Raw genomic sequence first — 15,555 nt, 5'->3', positions numbered from 1 at the left:
GTGGTGAATTTTTGCCCAGTAGCATCAATTTTTTATTTGAAACAAATTTTGTTCATCTTTAGAATGTGAATCTATTGTTTCCATAACTGGCCCATTTTTGAGTATGTGCCATGCAAGCATATTTTTAGAACAATAGACGTGGTAGAGAAAAAAAATTTTTTTAAGCTTTTGCTTTTATTTCCTGGCAAAAGACATTGCCATTTTAATCTTTAGACATTTGTTAGTACCTGTTAGGAGTAAACTGCTGTATTTTGACTCGGGTTGCTTTGTCTTTTGTTGTTGTTGTTTTTGAGATAGGGTCTCACTCTGTCGCCCAGGGTGGATTGCAGTAGTGCAATCTCGGCTCACTGCAACCTCCACACCCCAGGCTCAAACGATCCTCCTGCCTCAGCCTCCCAAGTAGCTGAGACTATAGGCATGTGCCACTATGCCTGGCTAATTTTTGTGTTTATTTTTGTAGAAATGGGGTTTCGCTGTGTTTCCCAGGCTGGTCTCAAACTCCTGAACTCAAGCGATCTGCCCACCTCGGCCTCCCAAAGTGCTGGGATTACAGGCATGAGCCACTGTGCCTGGTTGTTTTGTCACTTTTTTGTTTGTTTGTGAGACAGAGTCTCACTCTGTCACCCTGGCTGGAGTGCAGTGGCACATTCTCAGCTCACTGCAACTTCCGCCATCCGGGCTCAAGTGATTCTCCTGGCTCAGCCTCCCAAGTAGCTGAGATTGTAGGCATGCACCGCCATGCCCAGCTAATTTTTGTATTTTTAGTAGAGGCGGGACTTCACCATGTTGGCCAGGCTGACCTCAAGTGATCCACCTGCCTTGGCCTCCCGAAGATCTGGGATTACAGGTGTGAGCCTGCTTTGTCACTTTCAAAGCATAAATAGTATAAATACACTGGTATAAATACACTCATGTTATATTTGAATTTCCTGGCAAACATCTACATTACAAATCAGTGATGATAATTTGTTACTTTTTTGGTTATTATAATTTTTTTAAAGATAACATCATTTCTCTTCTTTTTCTTTCTGTTTTTTTTTTTAACCTAAGTTTTAGGATAGCTTTTGGCCAAAATTAATAAAAAGCTGACCCAAGCTGATAAGGTAGAAAGTTCCTGAGCAAATGCTCATGTCATTTATGGTATCATTTCTGCAAATATGAAGTCATTATTTTCTTCATTGCTTGGAGACGTACTGTGGTATTTTTAAATTGAAAGTATCACTTAGTTAGGCATTAAAAAATTAATTCAAATCATGAGTGTCCTGAAGCCAACTTCTTGTTTATCAATTTTTTATTTTTAGAGAATTGTAGTAGTGGTATCAGACATAAGATAATTACATGAGAGAGACTTCTTACTGAAGTTAGAAAGTTATTTCTTGAGCTTGAAGAAAACCGTTTATATTATATTGGTTTGAAATTTTAAAAAGATCGTTGTGTTTGATATGGATATCAGTTTACAATTAAGCTGTAAGCCTAAAATAGAAACTCCATCTTTGGCCTTTTTAAACTTTGAATTTCCCATTTTAACACTGAATGCACTTTAGGCTCTTAGTAAATGCTTGTGAAGAAAGGAGATAATGAAACTAGATTCTGTGCAATTAAGGGGGTGACCCAGTTGCATTGCAGAGGGTGGGGAGTCGCTCCTCCAACACAGGTACGTTTGGTTTCTGTTCACTTACCTGGTGACAAGACATACTTTAGCAGACATTTTCTTTTAATGCATGGGATGAAAATTTTAGAGTAGAGATGTGTTTTTTGTTTTGTTTTGTTTTGTTTTTGAGATGGAGTCTTGCTCTTGACACCCAGGCTGGAGTGCAATGGCACCATCTCGGCTGACTGCAGCCTCTGCCTCCTGGGTTCAAGCAATTCTCCTGCCTCAGCCTCCTGAGTAGCTGGGATTACAGGCGCCTGCCTAATTTTTATATTTTTAGTAGAGACTGGATTTCGCCATGTTGGCCAGGCTGGTCTAGAACTGCTGACTTCGTGATCTGTCCGCCTCAGCCTCCCAAAGTGCTGGGATTACAGGCGTGAGCCACCGCGCCCAGCTGAGATGTGTATTTTGAAAAATATTCGTTGTAAGACTAGTGAAATTCATAGTCTCAGAGAATGTTTTCTCTTATTGGGAATATATACATGATTAATTAGTAGCGATCTTGTATTCATGGTTAGACAAGGATGTAGGCATTAAGTTAAACTGCTTCTAAAATATTATTTTCTAAGTATTTATTTAATTGAAAAAATTTAAAACTAGGCTGGACATGGTGGCTCACAGTTGTAATCCCAGCACTTTGGGAGGCCAAGGCAAGTAGAACACCTGAGGTCAGGAGTTCAAGACCAGCTTGGCCAACATGGTGAAACTCCATCTGCGCTAAAAATACAAAAATTAGCCAGTTGTGGTGATGCGTGCCTGTAATCCCAGCTACTTGGGGGCTGAGGCAGGAGAATCACTTGAACCCGGGAGGCGGTGGTTGCAGTGAGCCGAGATCACACCACTGCCCTCCAGCCTGGGCAACAGAGCAAGACTCCGTCTCAAAAAAGACAAAACAAACAAACAAAAAAAAACCAGTTAAAACTAATTACATTGCTATGGAACAGAGAACATTGTTAAATAAGTCTTAATAAAGTAAATAAAAATAGTAAGTTCTTGAACAACCAAAGCCATGTTTATTTTATATATTATTTTAGACAGCAAAGAACATTTTTATATTGAAATATTTGTTAAATTGTTCTTGAAAGCAGTTGTTTAATTCACAAAATCAGTGACATTTAGAGGGAAAAGTGATAAATATACTAGAAAGATGTTAAATGCTTTAAAATCATTTTGAACAATATTATGAATTTTTAAAATTTTAAAATAGTACTATAAAATTAACATATTGAATAAAGAAAATACTCAAGCTAAAACGTGAAATATTTTCACCTTAACCTCTGAATTCTCGTTTTATGTTATATTGGACAGCTGTATTGCTGATGTTAACATGCTTTTGAAACTTTGTCATACTGAGTGTAAAGTAGCTTCCATCAGGTGTCACTAGTGTGTTTTAGAGGAAATGAACCATTGTGGTTTGAGTTTTAAAAAGAAATATTAGTGGGATTTCTTGTGGTTTCAGTTTTTTACTTATTTTGAACTCAAGGATAGAGGTACCTCGCTAAATATTTGAAGATCAAATATCTGAGTTCATTCTATTTGATGATTGTCTTAAGCTACATCTGATTGCAAGAAACAGAAACCAACCCAAAGTAGCTCAGGTAAAAATAGTTTTACTGGAAATAAGGTCCAGGGAGGCCAGCTGGGTTGATGAGGGGAGCTGGATAATTTTCTGGCCACTGTGTTTAAACCACGGAAGGTGCATAGCACAAAGTGCCTGGCCCATGGTAAATAGCCACGCCATGTGATGGTCTCAGCATCTCCCTCCAGGCCTATGGCTTTCTCTGTGTACCTGTTCCTTTGTCCTGCTTTTCTGTGAATTGGTCTTCTGATCACTGTACTCTTCTGTGTGTTTTAAGTAATCTAGCTAAAGGTCTCACTTTACCTCTCTGTCTGCACCCACGCCCCCACACCCCCCCCCTGCCCCCACCTCACATACACATACTGAAATTTCTGGGAAAAGAAATCCAGCCCCATATGAATCAAGTATGTTCCAGTGGGACACTTTCTTCCTGACATGAACACAAGGAAGGAAGAGACAGTCTCTGTGGCCCGCTAACCGCAGGGCCATCAAGAAGCAGAGTGCCATACTCACAGAGCTCAGTGAAAAAGATGGCATGGTCCTCTCCCTCAAGGAGCTATCTAGTTTGGGAAATAAGATTAACATACATAAAGCAATAACAATCAATATTAAATGGCATAAAACTAAGTGCTAAATGTGCAGTATAGACACTGTACCCTTAGAGATGGTGGAGTAGTTGGGAGAAAACTTTGTACAAGAGGAACTAACCTCTCTGTTATCGCCCTCTGTTGTCTAATATTAACCTTTTACTACGTTCAGAGGAGACTAATGAGGAAATGCTTCCCATTTTTGTCCTTTCCTACCTGTATCAGTTAGGGTAAAGGCTAAGTCGTTGTCCCAAAGAGACCCCAAAGTACAGTGCCTTAAATAAGATAGAAACTTATTTTTCTTTCACCTAATTGGCTGGTTCACACTATCTGAGTAGCTTTGCTTCACAAAGTCATTGAAGGGCCCAAGGTCCTTCTACTGTGTCCCACTGTCCTCTAAAGGCTTGTCTTTGTTTGCGTAGTCAAAGCTAGGTTTCTGCCATGAAAATGTTTCAAGGCAAGTGGCTTATCTTCAAGCTAGAGATGACACAGAAATTGCATGCACACTTTTGCTCATATCTAATTAAGCCAAATTTAGTTACTTGGCCATACTCAGCTGCAAGGGAAGCTGGGAAATGTAGTCACTAGATGAGCAACCACGTGTCCAATTTAAGCTTAGTGTAGTGGGTGGGGTTTCTGTACCTAAAAGGAAGCAGGGAAAGCACGGAAACCAAGAGATTGTTACTAGTCTCTCCTATGCCCTCCTAGTCTTTCCCCACCTGTTTAAATCCTTCAGGACTCATCCCCGGTTTCATCTTCCCTGTGTAGATTCCCTCCTGGCTCTCCCAGAACTCCCTTAGGACCTATCAGCATTCATTGTTCCACTTCTATTGTTATTTAGCCTTGCCATGGGTTTCTATCTTATTTCCACAATAAAATGATAAGTTTTTGAAGGGCTGCTCTAACCAGCTGTATACTTTCATGGGTATAGCACAGCAGTGAATACATAGTAAGTGCTCAATAAATATTTATTGGATTGAGATGGCAGTTTAAGGTTTTGGATGGGTAAATGGGCAAATTCCAGATATGAGAAGCAACCTGTGAGAAAGCAGGAAAAGCACACTGACCATGGCTCACCTGACTGTTTAATTAAATGGAAGGTCTGTGAGAATATCCAGAATTTATTTGAAAAGACGTAGAGGTGGAAAATAAGGAAGACTTCAAAGAGCAGAGAACGTAATTTATTATAGGGTCACAAAAAACTTAAAAAATACTGACACAGGAATAGAAACACGGTTCAGTGGAACATGAAGACTAGAAAGCCCAGATACAGATTTCAATGCACAAAAGAATTTAGTAATAATAGAAGTATGACCAGCATAGAAGGGATGGATTATTCAATAAATGATTATTTAATTAATTATTCAAGGGAAAAATAAATGAACAGTTATATCTTTACCTAATGCCACATAACAAAATAAATTGCAGATAGATTATAAAATTTTAATTTGAAACAGGAAACCCTTAAAGATTCACAAAAAGATGTAAATATTTACCTGACTTTGCATAGGAACTAGTTCATGGATTTGCTTAGTAAAATCTAAAACATTTTGTTGACAAAGTGGAAGCATTATAAATAACATTAAAAGGGAAATCACGAAACAGGTAAAAATATTTGCAACATGTGACAAAAGAATAGTATTCTTCATATGTAAAAAGTGCCTACAAAATAATAGGAAAAAACAATAGAATAGTATGTCCAATAGAATAATGGACAAAGATAGTCTGCAAATAGGTAATAAACAGGGAAAAACTGTTCCTACACACCAACTATCAAGGAAATGCAAATTGTAACCACAACAAGATAATTATTTGCTTAATAAAATAGGCTAAGGTTTTAAACAGTCATAATGCCAGTGTTGTGATGGGGTATGGCAGTGGACAGACATGACTGGCTGAGTACACATGGGCAGCATCTTCCTGCGGAGCAGTTTGGCCACAGTTGTTAGAAGCTTTGGACACCTAGAGATTTATCCTAGGAAACAGCTGTGAAATACATGAATTCGTATAGCTCGTACATCCCATTGTACACCTAGGCATTTATCCTGAGGAAGTAGCCATGAATATTTAGAAATATTTACCTGGAACATCACAGTCCAGAGAAGGGAAAAATTGGCGATAATGAAAATTTCTAAAAATGAGACATTACCTAAGTAAGTTATGAAATACTGTAAATCCAGTACTTAGGGAAAAATAAAACGACAACTTAAGGCCTATCTCGGTATTCAGAAGTATGAATGACTTACTTTCTTCTTTGAACTTTTCTGAAATTTTCAAATTGTCCTCAGTGAATTTATATTGTTTATAATCCAGTAAAATGTTATATAAAGTTTTAAAAGATTGAAGAGAAAAGCATTTATTTGAAAGCAAGCTATGGGTTTAGTGAGCAATAAAATTGGTTAGGAAGGATGGAGTCAAATTTTAAGGAACCTTGAAAGTCAGGCAGATTATAGGAAATGTGAAGTCATTTACAGTCCCCCCACACACACCTTATTCCATGTTACTCAGTATATAATACAAGGAAGGGTAGCATTGTAAACAAATGGAATCCCATGGCACTGTTACTTAGCTCAGTAATAAAAGCTGTTTTGACCAGGAGTCTGGATATGCAGCTCCTTTTTATTTAAGAGAGAGCATGTGCCTGTTTACAAACTATGAGCAGTTACTAGAATAAATATCAAAGTGTACAGTTACACAAACTACTTTATTTTTCAGCAAGCCTTCAGATTTGAACTTTAGTTTTTATATGTTAGCTATTCCACTTCTCATGGCTGTTTTATGTGTCTATAAGATAGAGACGTTTGGTTGGATGTGTTGTGATTTCAGCATTCTGTGGCAGAAGGTGTCTGTCCTTGTGGCTATACTGTCCCCGTGTTCCTGGAGATGAGAGCCAGTTCTGACACACTGAGTGAATGAGGCACATGAACATTGCTGGGCTCATCCTTAAATCAGTGTCACTGTTCTCTGCTTTTAGCGCCACCCAAGACTGTCAAACCCCCTGAGGATCAACTGAAGTCGGAGAACCTCGAGGTGTCCAGTTCCTTCAACTACAGTGTGCTGCAGCATCTCGGCCAGTTTCCACCCCTTATGCCCAACAAGCAGATCGCGGAGTCAGCCAATAGCAGTAGCCCCCAGAGCTCTGCAGGGGGCAAGCCTGCCATGTCCTATGCCAGCGCTCTGCGGGCCCCTCCAAAGCCCAGGCCCCCTCCTGAGCAGGCCAAGAAGAGTAGCGACCCTCTGTCTCTCTTCCAGGAACTGAGCCTGGGAAGCTCATCTGGCAGCAATGGCTTTTACTCATATTTTAAATAATCACTTTTTTTTCCCCTCAAGGGAGAATGTTTTAATTTCTGTTTGTATCAGTAGAATTAAGGTAGTTGGACTTCATCTATAGATGCACAGTTCCCTTTGTTTTAATATTAAATATGTTCTCACTTAATTGCTTTGCTGCTAGACTTGCAACTAATTTTTTTAAAGTATATTCCATTATTTTGCATTTTTGATGTGTCAAAACTTTGACAGCTTTTATGTAGAATAAAAACAAATTTTTAAATTTGTGTATTGTTACATGTTTGCATCAAGCTAGCAGCCAAGAGGTTAATTGTGCAACTATTAAAAAAAAAAAAAAAAAGAAAAAAAAGTTTGTCTAAAATGTATTTAAAAAGAAAAAAAAATTGTAAGTAGCATTTACATTTATTCAATATATTACCATATGCTGGGTTTCTGTACCAGAAATGGCCAGTTGATGTACAAATGTATGTTATTTTTGCTTAAATTCATTTAAATTTTTTTTAAAATAAAGGGGCAGCATCTTCTAAGTACTTTATCAGCCTTTTTTTTTTTTTTTTTTTTTTTTTTTGTGACACGATGCTGCGTTCTAAAACTTTTATAGTTTTAGACTATGTATGATGTGTTGTTGTAATCTCCATCCACCATAGGATAGAGTTAAAGGCATTCTTTTTGCAGGCATATTTTGTATGCCACTGTTTTTTGAAATGTGAAAAAAACGTTGGCATACTTAGTTATTTTTTGGACAAGCTACACTTCAAGCTTGTTTTTAATGTTAATTTGATAGTGTGTTTTTTTTTTTTTAAACAAATCAAGAAGCTGAAAAATTTTTAGGATTGTTGGTGCTTAGTAGACTTGATAACTATTTTAAAAATGCGTGAATTTAGTACAATTCTTTTTTTCTCACTATGCATGTGTAAATGTTTGTAACCTGGCTTCCCTCTTCTCCAGTGGTATAAAGAATTGTGCCGCTTTAAGGTTTGGGTTTTTTTCCCTCCAGTAAAAATTTTGGTACCTTATTTGATGTTTACATTAAAATGTGACATTATATGTGGCAATTCAAATATTTTGCTAGCTGTCTTGTTTGAGGAAGACCATTAAAGAAGAAATATAATGTTTGTCAAAAATGTATCAAAATTCATCAGAATCTGGGGCAGAAAACTACCCTTGTTTTTCATGTCTTTCAATTCTTCTAAAATTCTCCTATTGAACTTGTACACAATATAAAATTTAATAAGCCATCTTAAATATTCTACCATCTAAAAATTGCTTTGAATGAATTTTGGTAAAATCCAAAGGAAAATGTTTACCCTCTTGAAACTTTTGGTCTTGTCACACATTTAAAGCAATATATGTCCTTATTTTCCTGACCTAGTAATACTACTTTTATATTTCAGAGGTATCTTGAAACTACAGTATAAACTTTTAAAAAATAATAAGACGAGGCTGGGAAACCTTTCAAGTGAACCCAATCTTCCTGATGATCCATTCAAAAACAGGTTTTTGGAAGACCACTTTTGATAGGCCATCCTATAATCAAAGTACATTTCTTTAAAACCAGGTTGAGAGGTGGCAAAGGTAAAGAAAAATTACTGACATTTCTTCTATGATTGGAGTTTAGTTTATGTTGGCCAGCTACAGCCCCTTTTAATCCTCAGACAATTTGGGATAAAAGAGTGCCTTTGGTTAATGGTTAGCAAGCTCCAGGACAAGCGCCGCGTGCCTCTTTTATTCAGCTCTACCTTTCTGCTCAGAGCGCGGTTCATTTGTGTGTGGCTTCGCGTTACAGGCTGTGGGTCTCCGTGTAAGGTGGCAGACATAGACTTGTAAACTGCAGACGTGTTAATGGTTAGTATAAATCACAGTTGGAAAACTGAGCCAGCAAGTTCCAGCACCACACTTTCTCTGTATGATGTCAGATCACCACATTTAGCAATGTCAAATTTTACTCAACATACTTTAGTAGGAAGAAAAGAAGAAAAAGTTTTGCCATGTAGCTATGTACTTTTAAGTCTATGACGAAACTCAAGACATGGTCTGAATGAAAATTAGATCTCCCCGATGTGAGGATGTTATCATTTTCCCATCAGTGATTATCCACCCCCCGGCCCCCACCCCAGTACACAGGACTACAACGCAAGCTAGATAAAGTGTTCAAAAGCAATCTGATAATATGAAGACAGAATTGTCAAGTCAAGGCTTTCAATTGACCCCTTGTCATGAGGTTATTGCCTAATTTTCTGTTTTCTATACTTGAATCTTTAAAAAATATCAGTTTTTAAATTATTTATATTTATATTTAGTTAAGGGTCATGGGGTCATGTATGCACCCCCATTACCTTATATAAATATGTTGATGATGGAAGCTTTGGATAAGGAGTCTATTAAGTTGTCATGACATCCTTGTTCTAAGCAGTTATTTCTAAAAACTAAAAATAATAGCTACTTATTGGCCCACCTCTCTGCTGTGAGTATATGAGTGCTCCTCATTCCTTATCATTTCCATAGCCAGTCAAGGATTCTCATGTTGCTTCCATCTGATACTCTTCTTAGATTCTGCATCAAATGCTTATTTTGACTTATAACAAGCTTACTCTTCCTCAGCATTACATAATGCCATCTTTGTAACCGTGCTTTAAAGAACCTGCTCATTACGCATACATAGTATCTTAGAACATTTTGAACAAGTCTTGTGTAAGAATCATTGCAAGTTTCCATCAAAATGAGGCATGTCCCCTGAGTACAGCTGATGTTCTTTGGGTATTACTTGAGTAGTAGTAGCAAGTACCCATAAATCAGATTTATGAAACATAATTTATATACTAGGTTCAACCCTTATATATGCATATATATGTATAGTATATGTATATATGTATATAAATTTTTTTTTCCAGAAAACTTGATGATAGCGCTCAGATAATACCAAGTATTACCAGCCTCCATTTCTTCAGAACACATTTTTTTCTAAGTGAGGTTAATTATTCACATAATGTCTTTTTACGTCTTTGTCCTTTGTGTCACTCTGAAGTTTTCTTTTTCTTGCCAGGATATTTTGTTTCACTTTTTAATTTCAGTGCTACTTGAGATCTTAAAGACCGTATTTTAGATGATAGAGTTTGTAAAGTAGAGCCTTCATGCTGAAAAATTTCTTTTCATGATCTAAAAATGATATTTTGTTATGATTGGAAGAATCTCATTCCGTGTAACATGGATATTTTCTGGTGTGTTTTTAAAGGGGCTTTTGGTTGTCATTTGGACATATGCTTTGCCAAAATGTTATAGCAGAACTTTGTTTTTGATTAATCAGTAGTTAATTATTGACCATTTAAACTAACATGACCTTAATTTTCCTTTCCTCACACAGATATGCTTTCTATCCAGGTCATTTTTTACACGTGAAATAACAAACTGCTTTGTGTAGGTTTTTTTTTTTTTAATCATCAGATTTTAGAATAAGTTTAGGTTCGATGTAAGCATCAACTGGTCTTTTCAGTTCAGAGAACTGCAGACTACGTACAATAAGCAGAATTCCCACTGAATAAGCATTACCTAATTAAACATAGCAATTTCTAAGACCTATTTATGAAAATACTCTCCTCTTTTATGGAGGCAATGGAGCTGCTGAGAAAGCTAACTGAATTTCCCAACTTTGGGATAATTAATATATAGTATTGTGTTGCTCTAGTGTAGTTGATTTTATGTGTTTAATATTTTTCATGTCAAGAGCAAAGCTGCAGACGTAAAAGGTATTTCTCTAGCCCCCTTAGCTACAGCGAGCCACCTTTGTTAAGAGTTCAGGGTGTGAAGAACAATTTCAAGATAAATTTTAGTATTTCAACTATCGTTATTAAGAAAATTAGACTTGCTGAAATACTCATTTAAAAACAGACACCTTCTATAGCATTGTTTTATAGTGGAGTTGTTGTTAAAAAGGGAATCCCAGAAAGAATCTATAAAAATACAAGGTTAAAACTTTAAATGTATTGAAAGATACAAATTGGTGCTTTCAGATGTTATGTAGGCTAGCCATCGTTTTTTGTTTTTTTCCCTCCAGCTCCTCAATGGTAGTAATTTGTCTTTTATGATTTACCAGACATTATTTCTTGCTTACCATCGAAAAATCCTTAATTTCTACTGTCACGCTATATGTCTTCCTGAATCTCAAGGTATAAATGTCTTAATGGATCTGATTTGTCTCCACTCTTTGCCATCTGATCCACATTCAAACCGTCTAGAAATTAGAAAGAATAGCTAATGTTCTAACTATGATTTCTGATTCAAAATATCCCGTAGTGGTGCCAATCACTTACAAAGACACCATCTCCATCTTGAAAGAGTACCTGGCATGTTAGTCTTGAAAGTGCTCGTTATGATACGCTCCTCAGATTTCCCATCTGCTTGAGGATGGACATTTATTAGCTGAGACTTTAAAACTGCTAAAGTCACACTTTCTACTTTCATACCTGTTTAATTAGTAATGTCAAGACCATTGTTGCAAGGAGTGAATCTTATTAAACACATTGTTACTACTTTAAACTAGAATATGAGGTTCAAGAGATTTTAAAACAATTGTAACATTTAAAATTTTTGAACCAATTGAAAATGTCTACTTTGGAGTGAACTTTAAGTAAACAGTCACCGGAGTTTCTAAAAATTTTGGGGAGGGAGGTACCTAATAGAGGAATCTAGACTTAGAAATGTGAACTGTGTTTAAATTCCAAACCCAGTTCTGCAGTGGTCGTCTAAAGCGTCTAAAACTGGAGTGTTAAGAAAACCCAGAGACATTCATATAGTTTCAGTTATCAGAGTATTAGACCAGATTTTATTTGCAATTTGTTCAACAGAGAGATTTTATTTTGATACAGATATTAAGCATAAAGCATAGTAAGTTTTATATAATTCTATGAGTTCATTAAACAATATTATGAAATTTTCATTATGTTCGTGGGGAGTCTTTTTAACTGTTTCTACCTCATATATGAGGTCTCTTCTGTATTTTGCTTTGCATACTAGCATGTGATTGCCTGCCTTAGAACTCTGTAGAGGAGGGGAAATCAATATTACCTTTTAAGAAATGTTTGATTTTATGACGTGTTTTCATTAATACTTTTTTAATGTTTGAGAAGTAAAGGGGAAAGGGTGGCAAATTACATAGGTTGCAACACAGAGCAGAAGTCATATAGTCCTATTTACAAATCTGTCCTGTTTTAAGATTTTAGAATTGTGAACAGGATGGAGCAATGGTTCTTAAACTTTAGCCAGTATCAGAATTGCCTTGTGGTCTTGTTAAAATTCAGATAGCTGGATCCACCCCCAGCATTTCTGATTTTGGTCTGGAGCCTGTTAATTTGCATTTCCAACAAGTTTCCAGGCGATGCTGATGCTGCCAGTCCAGGAACCACACTTTGAAAATCACTGGTCTGATTCTCACGGCTTGAAAGTCTCAGAGACCTTCAGAGTCTGAATGTCTTTTCAACCATGCATTTATTTACTCAGTGTAAAAAACTGATCTCTGGAGACATTTTTATAAATCTGGTGCCATGAGTGGAACATTTGTGGAGAAAGGTCTCCATGGAGCGACAGGCCCTTGGATTGACCGCCATCCCTCCTCCCTCTCACCCCTGCTGGGGTCTGCACTGCTCTTCCGCAGTAGGGTGAAGGAGCTCTTTGGTTTTAGGGTGAGTTTGCTTTTGTGTACACTGCTGCCTGGGCATTGGTCTAGAAGCTGTGCATTTGTTTGGTGTGCTTAGAGTCAATCTTGATCCACATGCATGGAAGTGAGAATCCTGGAAAGAAGCCATCAGAATGCCATGAGAATGCACCTAGCATGTATCGAGGCACTGAGTGCAGCAGTCCCTGTCCTACGATGGCAGTGGCCTGGAGCATCGAAAACAACAGATAATCCTTAAATAATAGTTTTGTTTTGTTTTGTTTTTTGGGACGGAGTCTTGCTCTGTCACCCAGGCTGGAGTGCAGTGGCGTGATCTAGGCTCATTGCAACTTCTGCCTCCTGAGTTCAAGTGATTCTCCTGCCTCAGCCTCCCGAGTAGTTGGGACTACAGGTGTGCGCCACCACACCCAGCTAATTTTTGTATTTTTTAGTAGAGACGGGGTTTCACCATGTTGGCCAGGATGGTCTCCATCTCTTGACCTCATGATCTTGCCTGCCTTGGCTTCCCAAAGTGCTGGGATTACAGGCATGAGCCACCGCGCCCGGCCAATGTTTAGTTTTTATGGTTATTATTATTTTTTTTGGCGGGGGGAGGGTGGTGAGGGCAAAGGATTTGTTTTTCAAATTATGTGTTTCTCAGGTTAACAAAGTTATTTTAGATTCTCTGGCATGCCAGCAGGTGTTAGAGAGAGCCTGAAGTGTTATATATGGCAGAAAATAAATGTCTCTGATCACTTTGCTACCTTTAAAAAAAATCTATGTGTGTTTGCAAAACAGCCTAGGGGGATCTGCCACCTGCACAGCATGGATTATTCATAAGTCATAGATGCACATGGATGGGCACGTTATTTTTGAGAAAGAAACTGCCTATAATATAATAAACCTGTCAGGTCTTTGGGTAGTTTTTAATTTGTGTGTTGCTGTTTTATCTGGACTGCATCTTGGGGGGTATTGGGCTCCGCTTCTGGTTTTTAGTTTGGCTTTGAATTTACTGAGATACTAGAAAGACAAAAAAAAAATCTATTTTTAAGGTAATAGAATACAGAATGACTTAGGTGTAAAAGTACACGTGAAGACCGTCGTAGAATATATAGCTTGGGAGTTTTCTTAAGACACAGTCCTTCCTGCTGAAAAGGCTCGCTAACCTTCGGAGAGGATTGTTTATATTTTCAGCCTAGGTTCCTTTATGCAGTCCCAACTTAGGGGGAGCTTTGGTTTATTTACACTTCGCTTTGCACGATACCTTGTATGCGAAGACCTCTTTATATCTTTCAGTAGGTCAGAGGGCTCTTTGTCCTGGTTGAAGTCCCAAAGTGTCAGTGCAGCTGAGAATGTCTCTCAGCCTCCCCCTTTACAGAGGAAGGGTCCTGGATTTTCATAAATCCAGACCATGCCTGCTTCCTATAAATCCATGTATATGACATTGTACTGTATCTGATTCCTGTGCCAGTCATCTGACCTGATCCTTTAAACCCCATAAAGGTACTGGCTATATGTAGTAGTTGTATCCTAGGTAAATATGGTGATTAAAATACTTCTCTTCTAAATTATAAAGATAATGAGTTCTGCATTTTATTAAAGGGTCCTGTTATTAGTGACACAGGATTTTTTTTTTAATGCTTCATACATATAGTTCTTATCTAAACTTGTTCAGCTAACTTCATAGATGAGTTACTTAGCAAATTCATACCGGGTCTTATTTTGGGAAGTCTTCCTGGGGGAAGCGGTACAGAATTGAGGTGGTCAGGTGCATCTCCTCAGAGTACCAGTTATACAGCCATCTAAATAAGCATAATTTGTGGCAAAATTAGAACAATGTTTTTTCTTTGCAGTAAATGATACCTCATCTGAGAGGCTCTAATACCTAAAGAGTTGATCCTTAAAAGGAAAAGTGACTTTGTACCATAAAATAACCCCAAAGCCACTCTCTAGGGTTTTTATTTTCTTCTTTCTTTGTCTTTATCTTTTCTAACTTAGTTTTGGAATTACGTTAGCTACTTTGGTTCCATAGAACAAGTTTTCAACTTGGGGTCTACAGTTCCTACAGTGTGCTCATTGTCTCAGTGAAGTTCTTTTGTTTTCAAAGATTCATGGTAACACAAAATGTATTTTACTGCTACAACTAAAATGTATTTATAATAAAATGCCTTTTTAATAATTTGGAGATGTGTTTATTATGTGTGAACTGTAATTCTCTGCTTCCTTCTGCTCTTAAGGTCAAAGGTCTGACTGAAGTTAAGCACAGCCCTTTGATTTTATTCCTGATAGTAAATGGTAAAACGAATGTAACTGAGAACTCAGTGTGAATTTGTAAAGTTGTAATTCTACTTTCCAGAAATTTGTGACTTGGCTTAAATCCCCAAACTTCAGCAGTAATGCTTTTAAGACTTAAAAGTGTTACCTGAAAGTTTAAAGATCTCTAGTGGTCAGTGAGAAAATAAGCCCTTTTCAAAGAGTCATTCAACATACATCTTACGAATTTAAGAAAATTATCCTGAATTACTCTTAACACGTCACTTAGTTGTTAATGCAGCCCGGAATTTATTTGAGAACTCATAAACCTAGTTTGTAGCAATATATTATGTAGGTATAGTCACGTACTTCACAGTGATGTGTGACAAGCATTAATTCAACAATCCAAAACAAACAAAAAAAATTGCTGGTTGTGCAGAAAATTGTCCTAAGTCAACGTCTTGTTTTTCTTGGGGAAATAATTCTTTGCATCTGCCATGATGTGATTTTGAGAAGCATTAGCAGGTCACAGAAGGCTTTGTGTGCCCTG

The 15,555-nt window shown here is 37.3% G+C and overlaps 1 protein-coding gene across 14 annotated transcripts in view; it reads left to right on the top strand.

Annotated features, from left to right (window-relative positions):
* HELZ (helicase with zinc finger) overlaps positions 1-14,931 on the top strand; it is a 178,206-nt gene extending 163,275 nt beyond the window's left edge. For 11 of the 14 annotated variants that reach the window (XM_074020207.1, XM_045374536.3, XM_074020213.1 and 8 more), the window contains one exon: positions 6,792-8,166. In XM_074020207.1, the coding sequence (XP_073876308.1) occupies positions 6,792-7,126 (335 nt within the window). In that variant the 3' untranslated portion in view covers positions 7,127-8,166. Of the gene's footprint in view, positions 1-6,791 lie in introns of all 14 variants that reach the window. The other 3 variants (XM_045374538.2, XM_045374535.2, XR_012426037.1) reach the window with 2 other exon arrangements.
* The last annotated feature ends 624 nt before the right edge of the window (positions 14,932-15,555 follow it).

This window comes from Macaca fascicularis, chromosome 16 (assembly GCF_037993035.2).
Source record: "Macaca fascicularis isolate 582-1 chromosome 16, T2T-MFA8v1.1".
NCBI classification, from domain to species: Eukaryota; Metazoa; Chordata; class Mammalia; order Primates; family Cercopithecidae; genus Macaca; species Macaca fascicularis.
The sequence above is the reverse complement of the archived record's forward strand: the minus strand, read 5'-3'. Positions and strand labels throughout refer to the sequence as shown.